The sequence below is a fragment of the Amblyomma maculatum genome, chromosome 11 (assembly GCF_055883805.1).
Source record: "Amblyomma maculatum isolate TAMU_Amacu chromosome 11, ASM5588380v1, whole genome shotgun sequence".
In the NCBI taxonomy this organism is placed as follows: Eukaryota; Metazoa; Arthropoda; class Arachnida; order Ixodida; family Ixodidae; genus Amblyomma; species Amblyomma maculatum.
Window position 1 is genome coordinate 22,092,708 of NC_139354.1, and position 27,606 is coordinate 22,120,313.

At 47.9% G+C, this 27,606-nt stretch overlaps 2 protein-coding genes across 2 annotated transcripts; one reads left to right on the forward strand and one right to left on the reverse strand.

Annotated features, from left to right (window-relative positions):
* Positions 1-1,040: 1,040 nt before the first annotated feature.
* LOC146173086 (uncharacterized) lies at positions 1,041-9,736 on the forward strand. The gene is made up of 7 exons (XM_084585116.1): positions 1,041-1,322; positions 2,095-2,484; positions 3,534-3,659; positions 3,928-4,068; positions 4,960-5,073; positions 7,517-7,762; positions 9,165-9,736. Exons 1-7 carry the CDS (start codon positions 1,110-1,112, stop codon positions 9,609-9,611), a joined length of 1,677 nt encoding a protein of 558 aa, XP_084441242.1. The 5' UTR covers positions 1,041-1,109; the 3' UTR covers positions 9,612-9,736.
* A 5,916-nt stretch (positions 9,737-15,652) lies between these two features.
* LOC146173087 (neprilysin-2-like) lies at positions 15,653-18,001 on the reverse strand. Its single transcript, XM_084585611.1, has one exon. It carries the CDS (start codon positions 17,891-17,893, stop codon positions 15,653-15,655), a length of 2,241 nt encoding a protein of 746 aa, XP_084441737.1. The 5' UTR covers positions 17,894-18,001.
* Positions 18,002-27,606: the final 9,605 nt, after the last annotated feature.

Consider the following 27,606-nt stretch of genomic DNA (forward strand, 5'->3'; position numbering starts at 1 on the left):
TCTTCGGTATACAGTCTTGACTGCGCATAAATCTGCCGTCGGCTTGTCGATGAGCGTATTCCTAGCTGGTCTCGAAACGAAGGGGCTGCCGGTGCGTGCGCGTGCATTTCCCATAAGCCCTTCAGGGATCATCATTGCGGCTACAGCGCTTAAAGAAGGCCTACTATGCCGGTGCTGCATCAGTTGTAGACTGACTTTTACAAGCGCACCATCCATACTCGGATAAGATTCAAGAACAGAATTATGAGTGCTCATTGAAGAGAGGTTTTGCAACCAGTGGTCTTTACCTTTTGTCTTGACGTTGTAGTCAGTCATCTGACACAAGCTAGCCAAGTACAGTGTCACTCATTCAAGTTTAATTTAGCTGCCATTCATTGCCTAGGGTCCTGCTTTGCGGAGAACTTGCAGCTTCATTATTTAATTTTATCTCCCTATATCCTCTTCCATCTCAAATCCTTGCAACTGTCGTTTATGTTCCAGACCACATGACGGCGCAGTCTCTAACTTTAGGCTTCGCTCCGGTTTCTTCGTATACGCACGAATATTTTTCAGACCAACTGCTTGCCTGATAATTTTTAGGAAAGAAGAAAGTATTACCAAAGAAACTGGCGTATCTGATGTGCAGAACAAACCAGTTTATCTTCGAGGTACTGAGCGGATCCTCCTCCTCGGTGGAAAACGGTGCGCCAGTGCTGTGGTGGAGTGGAACTACGTCTACGATAATTTGAACATGCCCTGCTTTACTTCAATGCCTTCACACTGTCCCGTTACGCTCGTGTAAACGCTCACAAGTTGTGCTAGAATTTTCCTTTTGCTCCCTTGTCAGTGTTGTCTGACAGTGTCACCAAGATTAGACTATAGGTATAAAAATTAACCGTTGCGGTGCACGAAGTATAAGATAGCGGTATTTTGAAAGCCGTTCTATTCACTCCAATCCCGTAAGAAATTCCTATAACATCGAAATCTTTATCATCGGCCTGTTGAGAACATGATATTGGATTCGCGTCTTCTTTGTATCCTCCACAGCAGAGAGTGTTCGCAGCAGGACATAAAGGGTCCCCCGGCTGCTCCGGCGGCCGCAGCCAGACGGGGTCGCACAGCACGGCACCATGCAAAGCTTCCGTGAGCTCACGGACCTCGAGCCTCAAGACGTGCTCAGCGAGGAGGACCTGGTGCTCTTCAAGAAGCGGGAGCCGTGTTCGCTGCTGGAGCCGTTGCCAAACGGAATCCGCACACACGGAAGCGGGCCCTTCCAGAGTCTCAGCCGCGACGCGCTGGTCGCTAGTCACCAGGCGGGACGCCTGCGCGATATCAACGTGGAGGTGTGTAGGCGCCATTTGCTTTGTCCGAGGTCAATTCGTTCAATTTCTGTGAAAATGCGTAGCCTGACAGAAAAGTCTAGCAGTCTTTTAAGCTCAGCTGAATAGAACACTAGGTCCAAATTGCAAATATCCTTCAAATTGGGCGCTTCAAGTAGTAGCCTTCACTGGTTGTCGTAGCATCACTATGGACTGTTCTATGCGCTTGTCACGTATACGGCCATTGCAAGATAACTGAAGGCTGACACATGACATTGGCCGTAGCGACGTGAGATAGGTCGGCACCACTGGTTAGAAAAGATCATTTAAAGGCAATTTAGTGCTTCTTTCTGGAGCTGCATCCCACTGGGTCCAGTGAATGATTGAGTATTCGCTTAGGTTTTTTGTGCGAGCCTCGTACAGTGGGCTTTGCATATCAACGAAATACCCACGAAAGAAATCCATGTTAATAAGAGCGTATACAGCGCGATCCGCAATCCCTCACCGTTACCAACTACTGCGCGCCGCCAGAGCATGCGCGCTTATTGGTCCTGAGGAGGTAGGTCTGTGTGCCGACCTCCAGCATGTGTCGCCATCTAGCGCCTCCAAGGCGATGTGGGCATGCTGAGTTGAACGCTTGGCGGCGGATCACGGTAGTGGATGGTGGATCGCACTAGGCTAATACTCTCTAATGTTGGGAGGAGCACTAATTAAGTGATTGAGTGTACTGCGACATTTTTCACTCGACTCTGCATCACCCTGCTCTTGGTGGCGTCGTCAATGGCGGTCTCTGCAGGTAGCGGTGTTCGCGGGGTGTCCCAGGTTTATCTGCTCGCAGCGATTTCGCGAGGCCGCCGGCGCTCTCTGCGCCCGGGCTGACACCGTGGTGGTGGTGCATAATCTGAACGCAATGACGGATCTCCTCGCCCTGTTCCCTGGAGTGGGTACTCTTCATCTCCTTCACGACCTCGTGGCGCATGGCGCGCCAAAAGAAGAGGACCGGACACCAAATGGGTGCGAAGTGCAGGCCGATGTTGTCAAAAAAGGATGCGAAGTCCAGGCCGATGGTGACAAAAAAGGATGCGAAGTCCAGGCCGATGGTGACAAAAAAGGATGCGAAGACCAAACCGAGGCTCACAAAAAAGGATGCGAGGTCCAGGCCAACGGTGACAGAAAACGCAAGATGGTACATGCCGGGCTGAAGTGCGCCTTTACTTGTATTCCTTATGTGCGCGAGTCCTTATTATTACAAGAAAACATTCAGCACTTCTGGCACATATTTCTGTCATTTCGACTAGTTCCTCAGGGATGTTACAGGGCCATTTCGAAGGGCCACATTAGCCAGACTAAAGTCATAATTTTATCATCATTTACTGATCCCTTAAAGGTCCCATCAGGGTCATTAGGTTAAACCGCGTTCACTCTAGCGCTTCTCGATGTATCGTATATATGTAGTGACTTCACAGCTCGAGAACGGAGACCGCGCTCGTCTCGATGTTGCCAAGGCCCATGTTGGTGCCATATAGGCAGGACATGTTCTGAAGCACTACTGTCTATACATATTTAGTCGTAATTGTCCAGGATGTTGAGCATGCAGAGATCTTTTATTAGGAGGTACAATGCTTGCACCTTGTTTTGAGACCAGCCGACAAGTATAAAAACTATTATTATCAGTAAGCATACGTTCTGCGACAACCACTATAAGACAGCCTCTGGTTTGTACGTTTCAAAGGTTTCGCGAACAGATTCCGCGGACCGTGAAGAAGCCATTAAGTTTTTTCGAATGTTCATGCCCTTAAGTTCACCACTTGATGCCCGGAATCGCTCTCCGGATCTTGATGCCACTTTTGTTGACCCTGATGTCTAAGTGTGCCGACAGCCATAATTCTGCCTCATGACTGGCTTTGCAGTAGAATGTCAGGGCAATGGCTGATGGCCCTAATAAGCCTTAGGTTCTCGCGACAGACACACTTAGTCTGAAAGCCATTTCCTCTTGCTTGCACTTCCCACACCAATTGAAGTGAGGTGAATTATAGGCTTGGTGGAGTAATCAAGAAATGTACAGTACTAGCTGCTATCGAGTGCGCTTGCTTTTCAGCGTTTCCCTTTCCTTCACTTGTGATTGATTGCAGTCACTGTTGTGGCTTCAAGATAATAACGCATTTACAGGATAAGCCGTCCAGATATATCCCATTCTCGTTCCCTTCCCTGTCCGCGCTCCTTGCGCCGTGGCAGGCTCCTTCGTCGGAACATACCAACACGGGTCTGCGTTCCTTGTACGGTGACTGCTGCGCTCTGGGCCTGAACCACCTGTTCATGGACAGAGAGGTGGCCGGCAGCCTGGTGGCGGACTATGTCCAGGTATGTGAACCTGCGAGTGAGTACCATGTCCCTTGCTTCAGAGGCTGCTGCTCCTTCTTGCTGAGTCCGTCTCCGAACACAGCACAGATCTGAAAGCAGATTTACCGGACCGGTGAATATTCAGGCAATTATCGCTCCTCTTATCGAACGTGTACGGAATGGTCGGGAATGAGTTCGGTTTATCTTGTAGTCAGTTGAACCCTTATGGCCCTTTTCTTAATATACCATGCATTCAGTTTGTTACTGCATTTCTGGTTGTTCTGCGTAGCTGGCTGAACTGGATACCAACCTGGAGCGGCTGGTAGAAGTGTCGTCGTTGGAGGAGGACCTGAAGCAAGCGTCTGGAGATGCTGGCACAATGCGCCAGTGGAGCAGCCTGGTTTTGGGTTCTAGTCTGCATTCACGGCAGGCGAGTGCCCTTACAAGCGGTGACCTAATGTGCACCTTCTTGTTTCATCATAATACATCCCTAGCGAAAAAACCGTATGAGTCACAATAACGATCCCATACAAAGTTCATAAAAGGTCATATATTTCTTTTAGGTTGAATTATATTTGTATGAGATTATATGAGATTTATACGAGCTTACTATGAGTCTAGTATGAGAAATCTGTATGATGTTATTGTGACTCCTAGGGTATTTTCGATAGGGATATATAGCGATTGATATTGCTTCAATTAGCGCAAGTAAGATATATGAAGTGTATATAGTTTGGAGATCTTGCTGTGGTGAAGGCAATTTTCTCTGGAATATAAGGGAAACCTTCTGTGGCATGAGATGGAAATATTGACAAGGCTGCAGTATAGAGCTCTACTCATTGCTAATAGCATATCTGGTATTTGGAACTTGCAATTCACCGCGCATCTTCGACGAAAGACGAAGCCAAAATAAAGGTGCAGTACTTCTCAGTGCAACCTGCAAATTAACTGGGCATGCAATAGCTGTCGTCATCACAGTACTTTGGAAGACTACTCTTAGGCTTAGTGTACCTTCAGGTTTGCGGGCTGCTTTAGTGAAGTTCGCAGAAGTCAAGTGGATGCAGCTAGCACAGGACCAGGTTGATTGGAGGAATATGGAAGAGACCTTTGCCCTGCAGTCTGTATAGTCTGGCTGATGATGATGAGAGCTGCTGCTGAGACGATGATCTCGATAGGCGGAAGGACAGGCAGCAAGGATACTCGGGTGTCTTGTTTGAGTGCTGAGCGATATGCAGTATATAGATGATATGTTATTGTCGGTAAACAATAATAATCAAGATGTGCATCTGTATGTCCTTCCCTGCCAATTCTGTGTGCGCAGACTTACGCGACGGCGGACATGGTCCGGCTGGTGGCCAAGCATTGCCCAGGACTACGTCACCTGCAGATATGCGTGGCCGCCAAGGATGCCGTGTTCAGCGTCGGGGAGTTCAAGGTGATTTCAGGACTGGTGGGCCACAAACAGGGCGGCCTGCTCTGTTTTAGTGGCCTTTGTGTTCATGTTTGTTGCGGAACATTCTTAGCATGGGTCCTGCAGTTCTCCTCTTTTGTAGCGATGACGTCATGCTGTGGCGTAATCAAGAGACATTTAGCATCCCATGAAGCGTTGCCTAATCTGAAGGTGCCAGAATATATTAATTCGAGGGGTAACGTTTAAGAAAACGATGAAGACAAACGAGCGATTCAAGGCACCTTTGTATCCAGTGCATACGTGCGGAAGTGGTTATTTAGGGAAGCGATTTTAGTAATCTCTGTTTACTGTTAGATGGGCGCTTAACAGTGACGCAAGAATATTTCAGGATAACTATATAAGTCGGGTGCCCAAGTTTTCAGGCGCGTGTTTTCTATTTTGAAGTGAGTAAAACAGTAAGCAGTGAGGATACAGGTGGTGGAATCAGCCTGCGCCAGGTAAAAATATTGTTACGCTGCGTGGTGTTAAGGAGAAAATAGAGGCGAGGCGTACTGCATGCGATTGGGAGGAGACGTGGCTTCAAGTGCGCTACTGGTCTGTAGTCGAGGTGAAAATTGGCAGTCTAGAGGCTGTAGACATAGTCCTGGTTGAGTGGACGGTCCTGCTCGTCTGGCTGTCAGGCCCATGATATCTTCGGGCTGGAATGCGCGACCAGGACTGTGCATTTGAGGCATACTCGGCGGCGCGTGGACACTCTGGAAATGCATCACCACCTCATCGCTGAGCACTGTTCGGACCACTGACACAAGGACGTCATTTGACGAATTATTTGGGTTGGTTTTGGGGGTTTAACGTCCCAAAGCGACTCAGGCTATGACAGAAGCCGTAGTGGAGGGCTCTGGAAATTTTGGTCACCTAGGGCTCTTTAACGTGCACTGACATCGCACAGCACAATGCTTAATGCAAGCGGGGCGGATACATTAGTGAACCCACCTAAGCTTGAGTGGAATGCTTTGTTTGCAGGGCCCCAAACGTGCGGAAAGGTTTTATAATGTAAAGTATAGTGATTAGGGGTATAAAGAGGGCAGAGAGATGAGATTCTTGTACAACACAACGCAAAATGAAAAGGGAAGCCTCACTGCACTAGCCAACATTTTGACAAGATGACTTAGTTTCGTCTGAGCAACCGCGAAATAAAGTGGTGAGATGATTCTTGGCGATCAGAAAATTACAAACCCTTCAGGGGCGGAAAAGAGGGAAAATACAAATTTTGCTGAAGTCTTGCCGATGATCGTCCAAAAAGCTTGCGCGCTTTAAAGTCCGAAAATAAACAATAAAACGACAGGCAACTTCAGCTTGCGTTGAACACATGAAACCTTTAGTCCTCTAACTACCTGTTAAGCATGGCTGTTTCCCGTTCACATTTAGCTGAAGTTGGACATACGGTGACGTCACCTATGATGTGGTAGAATAGTTTTACTTGAATACTTTCTTGTGTTTTAAAAAGCGCTTAGCAGTTAGTCTGAATGTCGGTGAAATGCAGCGGCAGTCTAAAAACTTCTAAAATGCTCCGTTCAGATATCCAGTTTTGATAACACTGTCTATGCGGGGCTTGACGAATAAGATGCTTTGCTTGGCCCTCATGTCTTCAATAGGCCACCGGCATTACACTCATCGTCTGAGACGTAAACGTATATGGAACTCTGCGTTTGACTTTCCGGCACTGTTTAACGCACAGATAGCCTTTCTATGAGTTGCCCGTATCTTCAGAATTAGAATTAGCAGGAGGACACATAGCGCTAAGCATCGTCATATCTTTTCTCTCTTCGTCTTTAACTGCGTTGTTACCGTAGACTCGAGTAGCATCCCTAGCGAAAAAAACCGTATGAGTCACAATAACCTCGTACAAATTTCTACTAAACCCATACAAATCTCATACCATCTCATATATTTCTAATACGTTGCGATATATATGTATGAGATTATATGAGATTTATACGAGTTTAGTATGAAAAATCTGTACGAGGTTATTGTGGCTCATAGGGATTTTTTCGCTAGGGATGCTTGCCCTTCCAGGGATGACGGCTATTGGTGATACGTCAAGAATTCCATCTCTTTTGCCATTTTGCTGTCCGTGCAAATATGGTTCGATACAGCTAAAATCTTGCTCAACCCATATCCATGACCCTTACACTATTCCTTCGTGGAGAAAAAAAAAAAAAACGTGTTCAAGCTTTGATTGTTACCTAAGCTAAAATCCTCATAAAAGATGCAAATTTAGTAGCAATAATTTCGCTTCCAATAGTTCCCTCAGTTGCGCCCAGAGGGCGTCACTCTTGTTTGAGCTTTATTTCTCCTCGTATCTTCCGCTTATTGCACCAACGGCGCCAACGACGTCTCAGAGCAGGCAAAGTGCACTTAAAAGCTGTCGCTGCACAATGCTGATATCCTCCTTGACCGAAACCAGGAACTGCGCTCCCTCTCCGTGTTGTTCTCCACGACCGAGAGCCCGAGGCCGTGCCCGTACAGCGCCGTGGCCTCTACACTACCTAAGCTCCCGCTGGAGCTGCTCGTACTGCGTGGTTTCGCGGACGTCAGCCTGGCTGGACTGGCGGAAAGCTGCCCCGGGCTGCGACGGCTGCAGCTAGTCGACTGCGAGCTGTGCGACCTGGACGTAGCCGACCAGGCGCTGCCTCACATGGATGAGCTGGAGGTGAGGGATGCGTCCGTAGCGTATGCGGACCTCGAATATGCAGTCTTAAATGCATCTCTCACCCTGTGTCACGCATGATCATGATCGCACGATCTACATAAGGTTGTGGTTTCGGAAGCTGCATGGCTACCTCCATGGCTACAGCCATTTGTGGTTTCCTGCATATTTTGTGCTGCAGGTGGCAGTCGGATGACTGCATCCTAAACTCAGAACAGGTATGTTGCCCGATAGAACTCGCAAACGTGGACTAGCTGCCACTAATGCGGATGGAAAAATTCGCAGTTCTTATTTTTTTTTCTATCTGCCCAATCCCCGATGCTGGGTTTGCCAAACCATAAATGTGTATAGCCTCATAGAGGTGAAGGACGGCGTAGTGGTGTCAGTCGAAAATTTTCCGGAACATGGTCAAGATCCTTGTGCTGTCAACATTGCGCGGTAGCGGCCATAACGCTTCCAAAAACAGTGAGTCCAGGTAGAATAAAAGCATTATCTTCCAGTGTCACAAGAGATTCAATTCGACTAATGCAGTAATTCTTTTCTGTTGACCCATAACGGATGCTGTTATATCTTGGCAGCCCGTCTCTGTATTTATTAATGTGCGGGTTATTAGCTGGACTTCTATCGTTTAGTTAAGCATGTCGGGCATAATGGCTTATAACCCATGGGGCCACTGTGTACAGCCTCACGTCAGAGCCAAGGCTTTGGAAACGTCGATAAAAGGAAAATTCATTTTTTTGTAGTCTCAAACGAACAAAGCGATCCCCGACAATTGGGTGATTTAGAATCCTTCGATAAAAAGTTGAAAACGGAGCATTCCCGTGACTATTACCTCTGTAAAACTGTGAAATGTCTTGAAAACTGCCACTCACTACCACCTCCAGGAGATATGTTTGTGACTTTCCACTCAAAACGCCAACGTGGGCGCCGAATTTTCCGCAGGACAGAACATTTAACGTCGTCGCGAAAAAGTAAAAAATTTAAAATAGAGAGAAACGCTATGTTCACGTTCTAAGGACGTTTATGTGAAACGCCTCTGTCGGAACGCACCAAAATGGACCTGCGCATTGAGTGTATTATTGTACTATTAGGGACAACAGTCTCCGGACCGCACTTCTGGCGATTTTAGACTATAAAACACGATGTAAACGAATTATAACCTTATTTCTCTAGCATACTTAAAAGACCTAAAGTCCAACTTTCACATCGACAATCATTGTCCGAGACTAGCTGATGAAAGTTACGCGCTTTGGTTGCAGTCTGCGCGGTTGACGCACTTTTGTCCCCGATACTACATATGCGATTCCAGAATGCGGGACGCTTGCTGAAGACGAGTAGTAATTATATCAGCCTACACGATTAACAATCCACGAAGTTCACGAAACTGCTTGCACGCCGACCGCAGGTGGGTAGCGTCCACCCGAAGGGTCTACGGCGGTTGATGGCCGCCTGCCCCAACCTGACGTCGCTCGCGATCCGGGACCGCGTGACATCCAGCTACTTCATGCGCGCCTCGTGTCCCAAGACCAAGTTGCGCAAGCTCCGAAGGCTGGAGCTGAACGCCGATGGGCTTCTGTCCGAAATGGGACTCGACGAGCGGGACCTGCAGAAGATGGTTGAAATCCTGCCGTCGCTCGCGCATGTGGCCGTCGACTCGTTCGAGGTGCGCTTCTACCTGGACCGCTACGCGCGACATGTGAGGCTCGGGTGGTCGACGTGCACTTTCTGCGCGGCCAAGTTTCCGCAGTGGAACGCTGAGCACGCTGAACTGTGGGCGAAAGTACACAAGTCCCACCAGGCGGGCTGTGGCGACCGCCAGCGCGACAGGATAAAAGGAAATAAAATAAAATAAAATAAAAAAATGATTGCGTTAAATTTACTGAGTACTTCTGGGTTCATTATTCGGTCTTCCCTGGAAGATGACCTATGCGGAGTTTCGTGCACAACAGATGTAGCCCTTTTGGCGTAGTGGTTACGGCGCTCGACTACTGTTCCCAAGGATGCGGGATCGAATCCCGGCCTCGGCGGCGGCTTTTCGATCGAGGCGAAAAGTAAGGCGCCCGTGTACTGTGCAATGTCAGTGCACGTTAAAGAACCCCAGGTGGTCCAAAGTTCCGGAGTCCTCCACTACGGCGTCTCTCATAGCCTGAGTCGCTGTGGGACGTTAAACCCCACAGACCAACCGACCAATCTTTTATTGAAAAAAAAAGACACGAGAAGATGCTTGCGAACATCAAAGTTAATGCGAAACATGCCGCGTATGCGCCGTTAACGCGTTTGCTTTGGTACTTGCGTCAGTAATGGTGAAAAGTCAGCGTCAGTTTATTGATAATACCGGAACTCACAAAATACGTGTTTAACGAAAATGACGGATTGTTTCGAAAAAGGTTATTTCGAAAAAGCAACCAGTGGATAGTGGGCCATCTTCAACCCACATGGAGCGAAACATTGCTTACAACTAAATTTATTTCCTTTCAAATGACGTCGCATACTTTGTTACGCCCTTATTCAAAGCACTCGGAAAACTTAGTGACTGGCCGCCTCCACTGGCGCCTTGTGAAAGGAGAAAAACATTTCCAAGTCTTGCTTGCGCAAGTTTCTATGGGCCGTGCCCCCGGACTTACTGAAAATGGTTGGTTTGGTTTGGTTTGTGGGGTTTAACGTCCCAAAGAAAGTCAGGCTATGAGAGACGCCGTAGTGGAGGACTCCGGAAATTTCGACCACCTGGGGTTCTTTAAATATAACGGCTTGAGGGGCTAGTTGGTGCTGGATCATATTCAGATATGTGGCGCAAAAAACACAAACACAGGAGAAGATACACAACACACGCGCACCACCAACTGTAATTAGAATTTGAAACACTTCCTCTTCACCACGCCTCCTCTTCTACACTCAGGCACATTTCATCGTCCTCTTCTTCTCATCTTCCTCTTCTTTGCCAAGGGGATAATGGCACTCTCTTCCTCGCAGTCCATAGAAAATGGCAAAGGGTGAAATTTAGCCTTGCACTGCCAAAAGTGCAAGTGTGTGCTGTTCTTTAGCAGGCTAAACATTTTAGGCAAGAGTCAGGATAAGATGGCACGCGAAATTTTAGAGGCGTATTGGATGCAGAAGAAAGAAGAGAGATGCATTAGTGAAGCTTCGTTGAGTTTACGTAGAAAAGAATTTAATTTTATTGAGCAAACCACCTGAGTAATGCAACGAACGAGATTACTATCGGGCCTCAAGCTGTTATTCTTGGCCTAAAGTTGTTATTATTGGACACAAGTTATGTGGTGTGGATGGACATGACCTACTGGATATGTGTGGCGGTGGTGTTTAGTGTAAGACTATGTGACAATATGGTGATATTTGCTTGTCCAGCGTGGTATGAGTTACTGGGCAAAGCAGAGGTGTGCGGTAACAAGACAGTGAGAATTTGTGACTGTAATGTTTGGAAGAGGTATATGGTCTGTGAGGAAGAAAGTGCCACTATCCCCCTGATAAAGAAGAGGAAGAAGAGAAGAAGAGGAAGATGAGATTGGTCAATACCATGTTTGGACGATGTTAAGGTCTGCGAGGAAGAGAGTGCCATTATCCCCTTGGCAAAGAAGAGGAAGATGAGAAGAAGAGGACGATGAAATGTGCCTGAGTGTAGAAGAGGAAGCGTGGTGAAGAGGAAGTGTTTCAAATTCTAATTACAGTTGGTAGTGCGCGTGTGTTGTGTATCTTCTCCTGTGTTTGTGTTTTTTGCGCCACATATCTGAATATGGGGTTCTTTACCATGCACTGACATCGCACAGCACACGGACGCCTTGCTTTTCGCTACCATGGAAACGCGGCCGCCGAGGCCGGGATTCGATGACTTATTTGAAATGAACCATACGACGTTTGCTGGATTTTGTGTTAAGGCATAGGCAACGAATACGTTGGTTCCCTATTAATGTTAGTGGTTGAAGATGTGGTACAGTGGGATAGCTAGATAGCTAAGTTAGTCATTTTCATAGCGTTTGAATGCTAAGTACATAAGGGCGTATGGGAGACAGCTGAAAAACTTAATAATCATACATGTGGAGTGCAAGGAGCCTGCTACGTATGCATTTAATGGTACGTGCGGTCTTTGTAGGGAGTCTGTTCACTGATCATTTTTTAGCGTTACGAAAACGCTTATGATTTACGAAGCGTAAGCGGGTTAACAGCTCGCTCCATCGCGTTTTATATATTTAATGACCGTACACGCGAGCAATACGCCGTCATGAGGTCGCCTTATATGCCGTATCTACTAATGCCGCCACGGTTATGAGGTGCAGCTGTGCATTCTCAGAAGAAAAGTCGATCCATGTCGATAAAGAGACATGTAAGAATGCTGACCTCACACGATGTATATTGGCGAGTGGCACAAAAGCTATCAGGTCCAGGCGTCGCAGTATGCAAGTAAACAAAGTGCTCGTAGTGCAGGAGAGCTTTTAGTTCAGTATCTGGGGTCTAAAGCCCAAAAAGGCTCAGGCTGTGAGGGACACCGTAGTCGAGGGCTCCGGAGTAATTTCGACCACCTAGGGCTCTGTAACGTGCACTGACATCGCACAGCACACGGACGCCTCTCCATTTCGCTTCCATCGAAACGCGCCCGCCGTGGCCGGAATAAAAGACGGGACCCCCGTCTCAGAAGTCAGGCGCCGTACCCGCTGAGCCAGTGCGGCGGGTTACGAGGCCAAATTGAAGAGAACCTGGTAGGGCTGGGACAGGTAGGTCACCACCGCTTGCGACGGGGGCTAGCCTGTCCGAAATTTTATCTGTTGTAGGCCGTCATTGCACCCGCCACCGCTTCGGTGGTGGACGACGGCTGTTGTTGCGGCGCGCGTCTTTCTCTCTCTCTCTTCCTTTTCTTTCTTCTCTATTTTCTCTTCTGTCCGCACGAGGCAGCGGAGGTGGCTCAGCTGCAGAGCCAGTAGCAGGCCCGTGCATTTTCTTTTCCTTCTTCCTACAGCCACAACAATAACAACAACGAACGAACACGAATCAACAGCGAAATTTTGGAATATTAAAGCGACAACGTTAAAGGCATCGTTATCCAGAAAATTCGATGTAGGCGTCGTCCGTCCCGTGAGCGATGATGATGAAAACTTTTTATTGAAAGGAAAAAGGGATGGGGATGTATGGGAAGGCTGGTGGGATCCTTAGTCTGGGATTCCGTTGGCTATTACATCGCATCCGATTCTCCGGCATTTCAATCCTCCTTCCTCCACGAAAGTGCGCACTGAGGTCAGTGGCGTTGGCATCGGTGCTGTGCTGATTATGCGTTCTTACGAAGTTCTTGATGAACCTGCGCGATCTGTCTGGCCGTCTTGTGCGGTAGGCGATCCGTTCGCAAGAATGTGATTATACAGTGTCATACAAGAGCGGGCACGCTGACACGGACTGCCTCTGACGTTTTCCGCTTGCGACGACAGACTGCGACGCCGACAACCTTGATGATTTCATTGCCGCAGTATTATCTCCGTTCCCCGATTCCCGTATGTTCCGCACTGAGCAGAGGCAGGACGAGAATCTGAGGCAATTTTTGCTGCAGCACAGGACTCTACAGCTTCCCGTCCTTTTTGTGTATGTGGCGGGCTTTTGTACAAGAAGAACTATTGTGCCGCTGGCCTCCGCTACCTTCTGGTTGTATCTCACAACATAATATGATCTGTTTTGCGTGCCATGCATGATGATCCCACTTCGGGACACCTGGGATCTGCGAGGACACACCATCGCACTCAAGAACGTTTCTATTGGCCGCGGATGCGGGAAACCACTGAGAAGTATGTGGCTACCTGTGCCCGGTGTCCGAGTCACAAACGCCCCACTGGGCCTATTCCTGGTCTCCTACATCCTGTGAAGCCGTCCAGATCTCCTTTTGAGCAGTTCGGGGTAGACATATTGGGGCCCTTTCCCGAGTCTGATAACTGCAACTGCTGGATCGTTATCTGCACTGATTATCACACGCATTATTGTGAATCGGCAGCTCTTTCGTCGTCTACAGCGCACCAGGTCTCCCTCTTCCTGTTGCACTTTGTTATACTTCGCCATGGGCCACCACGAATGTTGACCAGTGACCGATGTCCGCAGTTCACCGCGGATGTTGTGGAAAAACTCCTTCGCTTGTCACAGCGCATTTTCGACACTCTACTCCTTATCATCCTCAAACAAAGGACTGACCGAGCGAACCAACCGTACGCTCACCAACATGCTTTCCATGTGCATCGCCAAGACTCTGAGCTACCATTTATAACTTACGCGTACAATACTGCTCAGCAGGAAACAACACGTTACAGTCCGTTTTTTCTTCTTTGTGTCCGCTCTCCTCGATACAACCTCGACAGCATCCTCCCATTCTTCATAGACGCCGATCCTGGGGTTGCCGAGATCCTCTGCAGGGCTGAAGAACCCACCGGATAGCCCGCCTGTGAACTCTCGCCTCACAACAGCGCTCGAAATCTTACTTCGATGAACATCACCACGTCGCCTATCTCCCTGGCGAGTTGTTCTGGCTTTGGCATCCAACGCGGACGCGTGGTTTAAGCCAGAAGATTCTCGTACACTATACCGGTTCCTGCGTGTTATTGGAGAAAATTAGTTATCTTACCTATCGGATTGCCTGCCTCACCGAAAGTTGCCGACGTTTGGAACACACTAAGGTTACCCACGTCGCGAGACTGAAACCTTGCCATCATCGCTCTGACGACTGGCTCGCCCGGCGGCTTCGTGGACGACGGGGGAAGTGTTACGGAATGAAGAAGTCTCGAGCAGGGTTAGAAAAAGGAAGAAGGAAGAGGAGATCGAAGGATGCGCGCTCCGTTGAACCTTGTCTTGTGGTGCTTGTGTCACTGTTCGCTGGCTATGTGAACCTCGCTTATCAATCTTGCCAGAAGGTCTCCGTGGTCACGTTACGGGTGTGACAGTATTATTACCACTTCAGTACGCTTGCTGGAAAAAGAATTCGATTTCTTAGATTGCCGGCGATATGGATGTCGTTTAACCTCTTTTATATTTTCCGCAATATGGCGCCAGTTGTGCTACGCATGCGCTGTTAGGCTTGCTGGGAAGTAACTGTTTACATTGACATATTTGCTAGGCTAGTTGCCGTGGCGTACTTATCTTCACTATCCTTTTCTCGTTTGCTCCCGCCGCGGTGGTGCAGTTATTAGAGCGCTCGACTACTGTGACCAAGTATGCGGGATTGAATCCAGGCTGTGGAGGTCGCTTTTCAATGGAGGTCAAAGGCAAAGTTCGCCCGTGTACTATGCGATGTCAGTACAGTTAAAGAACATAAGGTGATCAACATTTGCGGAGCCCTCTACTACACATAGCCCGAATGTCTCTTACACATTCTCTCTGCGCACTGAGTGCCTATGAACTCACTCAGTCCAAAACGTACGCAAACGAACAAAAAGTAATAGGCGTTTGCACTAACGCAAAGAAAATACGTGTATAGTATCGGGGAAAACTAAGCTTCACAATCGTTCACTGTGTCAGTGAGCAATAAGGTACTAAAATGAGTCCGGTATGAGCGATCTTACTGTGTCGGCTCACGATATAGAGATGAAGTTAAATGGAAGGGTGAGAACAGAGCTTTAATGAAACAATAACAAAAACAAGAGGACAGGAGAAACAAAACACAAAAATACCAAAAAACAAAAATAGAACAAAACACAACGCTGTCGTCCTTTAAGAGGTCTCTCACAGCAAACCGGCTCAGACAAAACGGAGCGATAAGCTTTCACAGTATTCTGTTCACTCCCACAGGATGCAGCAGAACATTTCCACTGCAATTTCGAATGTTTCATTTTTTTGAGGGTCTTCCACATACTTCCCGTCAAGTTGCATATTTCTTGACCCCCAGCCATGACTGCACTCCTTGTCATGGCGCGATTTTCACCAGATAGAGCATTTGCGAGCTGGGTTCATAGGTAACCCAGTCGGACAGCCGAAGGCTGCCGAGAACTTGGCAAAGTTCATAAGCGGGATGTTAACCCTGAGCCTGCCGGGGATGTCACCGAACTTTAGCTTCCGAACCCAGGACTCCCGGTTTGGATTGTCGCAGAGCCCAACGGCGTAGAGGACGAAAAACAGTTGTTCCATGTCCAGTTGACGCTCGTCAACGGTGATTTTTAGCCTGTCTGCGCCATCTTGAGAGGTGAGGACCTTCATGTACATATCGTGAAGAGGGCCCAGAATGGCATTGTCGGCGATGTTCTCTTCCAGTCTTATTCGAGCCTCGAAGTTGTCCCCAATAAGCTCCCGTATCTCGACATAGTACTGGTCCTGGAAGCACAACTCCAGCTGCGAGTACTTGCTCATTTCATCAGGGTTCCACCATGTGGCCACAGCAAGGTTGTGGTCCACGGATGCACCACGACGGTCTACCGCACCGAACATGCCTCTGAAGACTTCGGTCAGGACAAGAGGGAACAGAATGGGGTCAATATTCTTGGTGATGTCGTTGAGGAAGGCTACGTTGGCGTGTGGAATGAAGAGTACGTTACGACCAAAGAAGTACTCGTGTCCAGGCGACAACGCCGTGTGGTCGTATCTTGCGTCTAGGTCGTCCTTGGGAGGCTTGCTCTCCCAGTAAACGTTCATAGACCCGGCTTGCAGCTCACGGAAGCTCTCAACTAAGTGACTCGGGTCTAGAGGCTGGGCGTTGAAGTTGTAGTAACTGGCGATGGTGTTGATGTCATCTGTACTGCCCAAGAAAATGAGCCGCATGTTTTCTATCTTGTCGACGCCGATGCCAATCGCCGAGCGATCCAGCCATGACGACGATGAGAGCAGCCGATCCGTCATGCTGCTTTTAAGCTGGACTTCGAGGCTAGACATGCTGTAGTCGTAGTGCTTAAGAAGCAATGTGGAATTGTTCTTGCTGAAAGTCATGCGTCCGAAGAAGCGCATGCCGTGCTTGTAGAGTCGTTCTAAAAGGTGCATGCAGGCTTGCAGTCGGTCAGGAACAAACTCCAGGTAGTCGTCATGGCTTAGCTGTAGCAGAGGACTGGCTACTTTGGCCAGAAGAGGGGACAAGTGCACTACGAGGCGATAGCCAATGTAGTTTAGAAGTGTCACGGTGTCTGTCTCATTAAGGATCGCGTCCAATTTACTCACGTACTCGTGGTTCAGAATGGCGACTGGCTTCTCGTTGTCGAATGTCTCGATGTCTTGGAACAGGATCGTCAAGTAGTCCTTCCAGTCCCACTTGCCCCTCCGGTTGAGCTGCCCTACGCGTTTAATCCTTTCCTGGAACTCGACAAAATGTGGTATGGACATAACACTATGCAACTTCCTCTCAAGAAGGGCTACGGCTTCCGCTTGCTCTGCAATGTCTTGCTTCTTGTCAAAGAGTGAGAACGCAAAAGAAACCTTTTGGGAGAAGTTCTCTGGTGACTCGTCTAAGTAGGCCAGGTTGTACCTCCTGAGCGTAAGGCTTGGCGCATCGATGTGAACCGTGTAACCTCTGTCATCTTCGAAAGGCTTCCTCAGAAACACCCTTGCGAAAGAGAAGACGCCGAGATCGCGATCCACAAACGCAGAGACGGTTACGACACTAGCCCCGCGGGGTGCTTTTCTGTAGGGCCAGTTACCAAGGTTGTACTCTTCCAGCAAGGAGCGGATGGACGTGAGGTTCTTGTCATTCTTTTCTTCTGATTGGCACTTGGGCAAAAGCGATATTGCTTGATGGAGGAAAACGCCGGGGTACTTGTGGTACCGCTCTTCGTTCTCCTTCAGGTAAGTACGGAAGAACTTCTCAATGTCCATCATCATCATGCCGGCTGTTCTTTCACGGTATGACCTTGCCTGAATGTCCAGGTCGTGCGCCATCCAGTGCCGTGAGCAGACGTGTGCGTAGAAGTCTGTGCAGGGGTTCACGCTCGAGTTGAGCCTTCCGCGCAGATAGTTCTCCGCCCAGATGCACACGTCTGACTTGCAGCTAGACTGCGTAAGCAGAACCCTTTTCTCGTGCTTGGCCAAGTATCGGCTGTCGGCTCCGGCCATAAGGCTGTCGTCCCCAGTCGAAGATCCGTTGACGGGCCACATCAGGGACATGGTATGGTTGAACAGCGAGAGGATAGCTCCGCCTGCTTGAAGCTTGTACGCAGTGACGGCGACGCCCACGATGACCATGAGAACGCCGACGCTGCACACGGCCAGGTAGGGCAGGCCGCTGGGTGATCGGGCCACAATGACCTGCGGCCGCGGGCGCCTCTGGGCAGGCGTGCCTTTGAAATCCGGCGGCGAGACCCAGCCAGCTCCGGCGAACTCGTCCGACTGGGAGGAGCCCCGATAGCTGTGCTCCGGAGCTTCCTCCGGGGCTTCCTCCAAGTCACCGACCTGGCGCTGCGCTTCTATGGACATCGTGCAGCGGGCGCAGCCAACTGCAGTCAGGGCTTCTTCTTCTTTGTCGAGTGCTGTCGCGTGCCAGGCGCGTTTAATCCCCAGCCTCTGCGTCTACTCCTTGAAAGGGGAGGTTTTGTCGGGAATAATTTGCGTTGATATTGGACGCTTATATAGAGAACTGCTACAATGATTGTACAGAATAACAATAAAACTTGTCATCTTTAATATGTAATTATGTACTTATTCGATTTAGCGATCTGAAGCAAGTGTCCGGAATGGGAAAGGAACAAGATAAACGTCTGAGAATCAGTACTCACTAATCACGATATCATTTATAATCACCCACTGAAACAAGCTCTTCGGTTCCGCAGCAAGAATAATTACTCTGGATTGCCAATCGGAAGCTCCATAGAAGGTCTTGGTTCGGGAGCCTTTATGACCATATTATAATTGTAGGCTTAGGTGGTTGGAAAAAAACAAAACGATGTGGCAAGATAAGAACATGGCTGGAGGACCGCATTACAGGCATGTCGTTTGCGTTGCCAACGAAGAGCGGAGGGACCGGCTATTGCCACTCATATCACAGCGACTGATTAGTGGACAACTTATCACCAAGGCGGCAGTAGCTGCTTCTAATGTCACTGGAGCCGGTGATAAAGTCTCCGACTATATAGTTCATTGCGTGGTGACAGGCGCAATGTGAATTGATGAAAAATTGCAGGCGTCTTCTCACAACCACCCCCAGAAACCGAAGAGGGTATGGTTTCAGTGGAGACGTACAAGAGAAAAATTTCCTGTTGGTCTAGGACGGATGGAATCTTTTTCGTGACTATTCGTAATTGACTGCTGGCTCTGGATGCGCCACAGACGCTAGATGCACCGTGGTGCAGGCAGATGCCAAGATGGCCTCATAACACAATTTTTCCTGTCTGAGTAGGTCTCGCTATTCTAAGGCCGCGCAGGCACTTTCGTTAGTATTGGTTATAGAACGAGTTTTTACATCCGTGTCGAGTGGTCTTTAACATAGTGCGGTATATTACTACTGTGTGCTTGGCTGGTTTATGGAGTTTAGCGTACCAGAGCGACTCAAGATATCAGAGATGCTGTATGGAGGGCTCCGGAAATTTTGATCATGTTGGGTTCTTTAACGTGCAAAGACAGTGCACAGCACACGGGCACCTTGCTTTTCGCCTCCATCGAAAAGCTGTTGCCGCGGCCGGGATTCTATCCCGCACCCTTGGGTATACAGCAGTACAGCGCCCTAAATCCTGCGCCGCAGTGGTGAGGTGACTGTATGCTTGCAAGATAATGTGAGATAACACCGACATAAATTAAGGGATAAAAGAGTAAGCGAGTATCAAAAGGAATGTATATACGCGAACGAGTATATCTGCAAAGGGAGCCGCTGACGGGAGCCGTTCATGCTTAAAAGCTCATGTTCATATAAAAACGCATGTAACAAAACAAAATTCATGTAAAAGCTCAGCTTAAGCGTCCTTCTCATTGTTTGTGATTATTCTGATTTAAGTGTCACTACCTGTTGTGGCGAAAGGTAGTAAAGTGTAATCTGAGTGCAGATTCTCAGGCATTTTGTTTCTGGTACGCACGTACACGCACACACATACCCACGTATGAGCACGCACACGTACAGGACGTTTCGGCAATACTCAAACGTCGACTATCAACGTATCTCGAAGTGCGCGCTTCAACTCTTTCCCGCAGAAGCTCCGCCGGGGTGGCGCAGTGGTTACGGCGCTCGACTATACTGTTCCCAAGGATGTGGAATCGAATCTTGGTCTCGGCGGCCGCTTATCGGTTGAGGCGAAAAGCAAAGCACCCGTGTGCTGTGCGATGTCAGTGCACGTTAAACAACCCCAGGGGGTCGAAATTTCCGGAGTCCTCCATTACGGCGTCTAGCCTGAGTCGCTTTGGGATGTTAAACCCCACAAACCAAACCAAACCAACCTTTCCTGCAGAAGCCATCGGAAACAATGCTCGATTGTTATAGAGGAGGCCATGCAATCTCAGAAGCAGCAAGGGATGTTTTTCGGGGGCTTAATTCATGCATGAATGTGAAGATGAGGCTTATGCATGAGTTGCGTGACGTAGGCAGAGAAGTAGAAGAAAACGCCGCGCCTTGCTGATATCGCCTCGGGAGGCCTGTTGGGGGCATGGACGTGTTTTTTGGGGGGGTCAGATCATATTTCCATATTTCGCCATGGCGCATTACGCAGCCTTGGCGCAAACTGAAAGCGACTCTTTTTCACATGCCCCCCGCTGTACCGTCCCCATCTACTTTTCACCTTACGTTCCCGCTTTTTCCACTTCTGTTGCTACTAGTCCTCCCTTTCAGCCGTGCCCCCCCTTCCCCCGTCTTTCATTCTACTCGTCGTGCTGTGCCATTCCTCAGTATTCGCCACAAACTTCTTCTTAAACCCTCAGCTAGCGTGTTAGTCGGGACTAGTGTTAGCCTGCCCCTTCTATGCGGTATCCAGCGTGCGGGTTCTTCCTCTAGCAGCCAGATTTCAGTGGTGCATTCTTTACTTTCTTTGCTTCTAGTCATACCCCAAGCGACTCACCTTTACTTTGCCGGTCCTCCATCTTTTAAGTGTTGAAAGGCAATTTCCAACTGCACTTTGGCAGGTGCTAGTCATAGCAATTGAGTAGCAATTCGTCCTGCTAGTACCAGCCCGGTTGGTTGTGGCAGGCAATGCCGTCGACGACGACAACGCGCAATCCAGATCTTGGCGGCTTTGCTCTAAAATCTGAATCTTGGGCCATAAGCTAGCCTTTGCCACTAGCAAAAGGGCGGCCTCGCGGGGAACCCTATCCTGGGTATACTTAAGCTTCGCTGTAAGCTGTAGGACGGGCTGGCGTTGAGGGATTCAAACTATCCGAGAGGTTCCAGATATGTTCCGCATATCTGGAACATATCTGGCGCATATGTTCCAGATATGCGCCACAGGTCGGCCAGGGCCAACTGTGGGCTCCTGGATCCCCGTATGGCTGTTTATTGTTTACGCTGGCGGCCGCATAGAGTTCACAAGCCAGGAAAGGGGTGCTCAAAAAGAGGTCAAAGCGGTCATGGCCTTGTTGCTGGTTGTGACGCAATGTGACTGTAGACTATCAAAGCGTTTGCCGCGCTTATAGCACCGCACTGGCAAGGAAACTTTATACGCACGATGCGGAAATCGGCTTTAGGAGTGCTGACAGGATGGTGCGCGTATAATTGCGCCTTTCTTGAACAAACCACATGGTGATAGTGATGGGCGGCATCCCGATTTCTCGGCCGCATTCACCTCACGTCTGAGAAGTCTAAACGTTCATCCTGCAAACCGTCAATTCATACTTCTCGTGTACACATTCCCTATGCGCGCCCTTTTCTGCGTTTGAAGGTCCTGCATGGGGACTGCTAAATGTACGCAATGGTTCTTAAGGAGCATACGTAAATTGTTATTAAGTTCCTCCAGAGGCCTCATTTTACTTTTGCGACACTGATAACTGGCTTCTCTTGAAGTGAAAATACTCACATCTTTCATAATGTGTACGAAGCTATCACAAAACGCTTGCTAAGAAAGCGGTTGGCTGCTTTCTGTTAAGTGTACAGCGTCTGCATGGTTCAACGTCTGTTTTCAATAAATAAGTTTTAGAAACAGCAATACAGGAATGGAATGAATTAATAGATTCAACTGTCATTGAACGCGATCATGTCAAATGTAAGGAACTGGTCTTTGAACATTACGATTATCTCAATTTTTTTTTCACATTCCAAGTTTGTTGTGCTACTGATCAGTTTTACTTTTCTCGCTCTATTTGATTACATTCTTAAAGAACTACTTTAAATCAATTTTGAATTCATTGCGTAGTATGTATTGAGTGTAATAACACTGTATTTATTGTACTCATTTTACATTAAATATAGGATTGCGCATAAGTATACTAAAAACGGAATTCCTGTTCCTTTCTTTTCTGTTCCCTTTTCTCTTTTTCTCTGTTTTTTGTTTTTATTTTTCGTAAGTATATATTTATGTGATCAGTGAATTCGAACCTACGACCCTCGAGGACTCAAACACATTACGTTTTTGATAACGTTATTATCATCATCACTATCACTAACTACCATCACTGCCATTACTATCGCTATATATCCCTTGCACTATCACTATCATTGACTATCATCGTTATCCACTCCTAGCGCTGTCACTACTTTCATATTTACATTTATATTAAGTGATAGCTTAAGCTCTAGGTTCCGTAGCGCAGCAAGAAGACAAGAGATAGACACCAGCGTTAAACTTCCACTAATGCTTTATTTGAGGCTCATAGAATTTAAACATGAAAATAAAACAGTACATGTGAGATTAAACAAGATAGTTTGTAAACAAAAAGTAAAAACACCAAGCACATTTCACCAGTTTGTCCAATGCCCTGATTCTTAGGATGCTATATCTTTTTGTTCGTTTTTTGTCAGCGACAATGGCGGACTGCTGACACAGTTTCAGGCCCATGCAGCTCTTTCGATTGCTGTCGCCTCGATAATTTCTCTCCTTAATCTTTCCGCATTTCTGCCAATCACCTCACTTATAAGCATTTATAATCACGGCAGTGCTACGTCAAATTGCTGGAGCAGCCATCCCTAACTTCCCTATGGTGCTCGCTTAAACGCTCATTAAGACCTCGGCCTCACTGCCCTATGAACGCCTGGCTGCATGAAAGCGGTATCTTGTATATTATTTCCTCAGTGCGCGGCACAAAGGGGTTTCGATGCCGAATCGTGCCGCTATTCTGAACCCTGCTGTCAGGACAGGTGGCCTTGCATATACAGGAGAATCTTTCCGGGGCAGACATACACACCTTCACTCTCACTTTTTGTGCGTAATGAGACAGGAATGGCAAGTGGTTTGTTAACGCGAAGTGAACTCGAACAGTACGCTCTAGGCCGTATTGCTTGCCGAGCTGGGACGAGTAAATACAATCTCCAGCGCATTTTTATAGCTACAGCGCATTATATAGCTTTCGAACATTTACCCAAGGAGAAACTATCGCCGGAGATGCCCCGTAGTTTGTGTCACAGTGCATTGGCAGCATATATGCTGCTGATGCAACGACGCAAGCGCCGTGGGAAAACGAATTCATGGCGCGAGGATTGCATAGAAACACACGGCTAGCAGATGACGTGGCTTGCTCCGCTCCCGGATTTACTTTCAACTTCGCCACCAGTGGCGTGGCTGTCGCTTTGCACGGGGCGTACATTCTATTCGAGTGGTACATGGACTCTGGAATGACGGTCTTTGTGCTGGGCCACCTCTCTTTTTCATGTACCTTTGTGAAAAAAGCAGAACGCACATTCCTTGCTTCTCGGTTATGATTTATTGTTAGTGGCATGCATAGCGAACGTCCAAGATATTTGGGAGCTATCGTGTCCGCACGCCCTCCTGCTTGTCTTGAACTGGTTAGCTAACATCTGTCAAACGCATGCCGTAGAGGTGGAGGGATTGCTTTACGCTTACTCCGTTGCCCTAAAAGCGAACGCTAGGTAGCATTAAGATTTATTTGGCCGGTCAGCCAGTGTGGTGCGTCTGTGAGATGGGTCGAGCGAAACTCAGAAGGCGAGGTTAGCAATCGAAACATTCATTTCTGCTCAGGGGTTAACAAAACAAGCAAAATAAAACACAAGCAGGGAGCAAAAGAATTTACAAAACGAAGCAATACAAAGTAACGAAAAACGGAAAGAACAAAGGGGAGCCTACAACATCTAATATTCAAGAACACTGTGATTACCTCAAGTTGAGCGAAAATACAATAAAAAGAAAGTAACCAAGCAAGAAAAAGTAAGCAAGGAAATGAGATGTCTGGTGGAGAGTCCCCATACAGTTTGATGCTACTGCTTCGGAGCTCGGGCACGATTGTCGACACGGCATTGGCTTGATGACGACGGTCATGGGCGAGCAGTCACGTGCATCGCTTCTTTAAACTGCTGATCTGGCGCGCGGGTTAACAACCATCCGAACTTCTTCCGCCGCGTGAAATCGTAACGGCCGTGTCTTGGCGATTCTGCTCACAGCCCGCCACAAAGCGAATCCTTTTGTCCCCAAGAGTTACTGCATGACTTAGTAGAAAAGGAAAACTGCTCTCCGCGTCTTTGCCGGTCTGGCAGCGGACGTAAGGCCGGAAGGTCAGTGAGGGAAGATAAATGACGAAAGTCGGAGCTTGATCGTGCTTTCATGCAATCTCCTACACGAATCACGAAAAGCCTCGAAAGACTTGGGTTTATGCCACTAATGTATGTCTTCGAATCTCTTGGGCTCATTAAAGTTTTGAGAGGGCTGCACATGTCACCATGTAAGACGAAGAAGAGACCGTTCTCTCCCTCGAGGCGTCGCGCTGTCGCGAGCAGCTCGAGCAGAAGAAGAAGAAGCAAGCAGGCATAGAGCCAGGCGGCCTTTACCCCTGGCATAGTCGGAAATTTGAGTAGAGTGTGGTAGTAAATGAGAGCAGAAGTAACTTGCACAGCGTTCGCTCCTCTGTGACTGTGCTCTGCCGTCCTCCCCTGCCTGCGTGTGCCTGACTGCCTGCCTGTCTGTCCTCCCAGGTAAGGACGTTACACGTTGGCGGATTGGTAAGTTGTTTTCGTAAAGGTAAAGTTCATGTTCGCACAGGTGTTGAACGATGTCTCCGGCCTCCCTAGGGGTGTGGGGGGAGGGGTGTCTAGCATCCTGGTTCGCCAGTCACCGGCCCCAACCTTAGACCATGGAATCTTTTGGCAGAAATGGCTTAAGCGTAATGCCGGTGGCGCTTGTTCCAGTTGGCTTGTTCCGTTGTTCCGGTTGGAGACGGAGCACTGAAACTAAATATACGAGAATTATTCAGGAGCTGCTAAGTACTATCACCAGCCCGATGTGCGTCATTTTGGCAAGAGGGGCATTCTCTCCACATCATTGAAATCGCAATGTGGGTCGGACTTGCTGCAGTGCACATCGTTTGCCTCTGTACCATGCGACACCTTTCACCCCTGAGCAACTTGCTTGTTCAGAAGGTACATACCATACGCTGTATGAATCCATTGCTTCTCCCCGGAAAATGTTTGGACAATTTCAATGTTCTGCATTATTTCACTTTTCCGCTGCAGAAGAGATGCTGACGGCTGCCGTGTGCCAACAGAGTCCATGATTACGACGTTTTTGGGGGCTGATTCACTGATTCGCGTCGATTCACTCCAACCTCGTCATTTGCAACGAAAGAGTTGCTGGCGCTTTAGGCATAGACGCAAGGCTAGCAAATCAGCAACGCGTTGCCGACTTTGGGAAGACAATTATTCCTCAGACCTCTGCACGTCTGGTACGACGTTTTGTACTCTGTCATGCAGATCATCCGGCTGATGATGCTACCTCCACAAAAGGCTCAAATGAACAATGTGTGCTGTACATCATCCAGCGCAAGAAGTGCTCCAGAGCTGATGCCTATGCACAGCAAGATCAAAAGTGCCATTCATATGCAAGTTGTGCAAGGACATCTGGTTTTGATGTAGAAGCAGGTTTAACCAAGTCTGTAGTTCCACTGTTCCAGCTGTTGAGGGGGCGCTTAAAGGTGCCATGACGCGTATATTGACCAACTGTATCGAAACTCTGTAGCAGGTCATTTTTACACAAATTGGCTCTTCCCAGATTGCAGCTTTAGCGGTTGGTAACCCTGTTAAACTGAATGCCCTGCTCCTACCTGTTAATGTGGACTGTATTCAGTTGCCTGCTGCTTCTGCGTCGACGAAAAAGCTTTGTCAGGGTTCTGGCAATACCCCGCCGTTTTTTCTTCGGATCTAAAGATGGCAGACCTTCTCTAGAAGCGTCGCGCTTCTTCCTCTCCCCGAATCGCTCCTGTTCTAACGCTAAAAGCAAAAAAGAGGGCCTTCAGAATAAAACCGACGTCCTGAAGGGAGCTGTTGCAGCATTTTACAATAATAATGTTGGGGTTTAACGTAATGCAGTGGAGCTGCCTTTAAATTGATTCTTCGTTTTCCTATTTACAAAATATTTACTCTAAATTAAGTGCCGACATAATTTTATTGCAAAAATTGTGGCTTTTATCAAGCCGACCATTTTTTCTAAACAAAATATAATAAATTTCAGAGCTGATCACACTAGCGGCTGGGATTGTGGCTTGCTAGCGTTGATTTCCTCAAAAAATTTTCATCGAGTGAAGATGTCACGCAAAATTCTACGACCAGACTGCTAACTGCTGATATTGCTATTATGCACTGTGCTCACCTTAGTATTGCGAATGTCTACTTCCTGGCAGGTGTTCGTACGAGAAATTGCTTAAGTGATCTAGTGCGTTCTAACAACAGAGCGATTCTCTCTGGTGATTTCGATTCTCATCATGTTTTTTGGGTTCAAAGTTCAGGTGTATCCGGACAGATTCTTTTGAACTGGATGTCTGTAAGTGACGTGCGTTGCTGCAACAACCTACATACGTGTCGCTTCTCGGTTAGTCATCTGTTTAACGTTACCAGCGAATGGGGTTAGGCCTCTCATAATGGGCTACAGTATAACTGTGGTACACCTAGCGACCAGTTTCTAGTAACGCTTAGTATAGTGTCCTGTCCCATTTGAGTAAGTACTTTTGAACAGAAATTTGGCGAACATGAACTTTTCAATATACCTGGGAAATCCTATTTCTCTTCCATGACCTCAACTGAAAACTGTGACCGTGCTCAACACTACTCTTCGCTAGGTGCTACTGAGCGTATAGTGTTAGCGCTGAAATTTCAGGTCAATAGCAAAATGTCGTGCCGGAAATGAAAAGAACATCTTGAAAAAGCATACCGTCGTAGAAGAGCTGTTTGGAAGAGCCTCTCCCATAACTAGAGTCCTCAAATCAAGAGAAATTAAAATATTTTTCCGGCTTCATGTAAAGTAACTACTGATAAAGCTAATAACGAGTATAATGCGAATGTTAACATCTTACCAATCCAAATAATCGGATCATTTTGTAAAAGCATATGGAACGCAACCACAGTTCATCCGCCTCTCATGTAACAGAGTCAATGATGTTATAGCCCCATGAAGCAAAAGAAAAACTTACCAGATGTCGCAAGGCTTTGATTTCAAGCGCAAGCGGTGGGGCTGTTATGTCGACCTACGCAATGTACTGATTTGAACTCAATTGGCCCATCTGAATTTCATTATACAGCGTATGGCCTGAAACGGTGTCGTATGCTGAGCACTTTAGTGTAAGACCAAATCTCAGAGGCCTTGAATATAAAGGCGAAAGCCTTTAAAGGCTCGTCGTTGTCGTCAGCAAGTGTGTCATGCTTTTTCCGGCGGCTCTTATACTTAAATAAATTGTTGTGTTGTTAATAAACCTTGCCTCCCTCCGGGGAACCGAACCTCCATCCCTTGGATCCCCAGCCCAGCCCTTTACCACTGCGCCACGCCCTGTATCGTGAAACGCTGTTCATAATTCATAATTGCGACCGGAATATTGCGTTCGTTTCCTGTACCTGC

Excerpts from the sequence above, each read along its gene's own strand:
- LOC146173086 (XM_084585116.1), top strand. The coding sequence starts at position 1,110 with ATGCAAAGCTTCCGTGAGCTCACGGACCTCGAGCCTCAAGACGTGCTC. Across the intron at positions 2,485-3,533 it reads GTGACAGAAAACGCAAGATG|GCTCCTTCGTCGGAACATAC; the intron begins GTACATGCCGGG and ends GCGCCGTGGCAG. Across the intron at positions 3,660-3,927 it reads TGGTGGCGGACTATGTCCAG|CTGGCTGAACTGGATACCAA; the intron begins GTATGTGAACCT and ends TGTTCTGCGTAG.
- LOC146173087 (XM_084585611.1), bottom strand. The coding sequence starts at position 17,893 with ATGGTCATCGTGGGCGTCGCCGTCACTGCGTACAAGCTTCAAGCAGGC.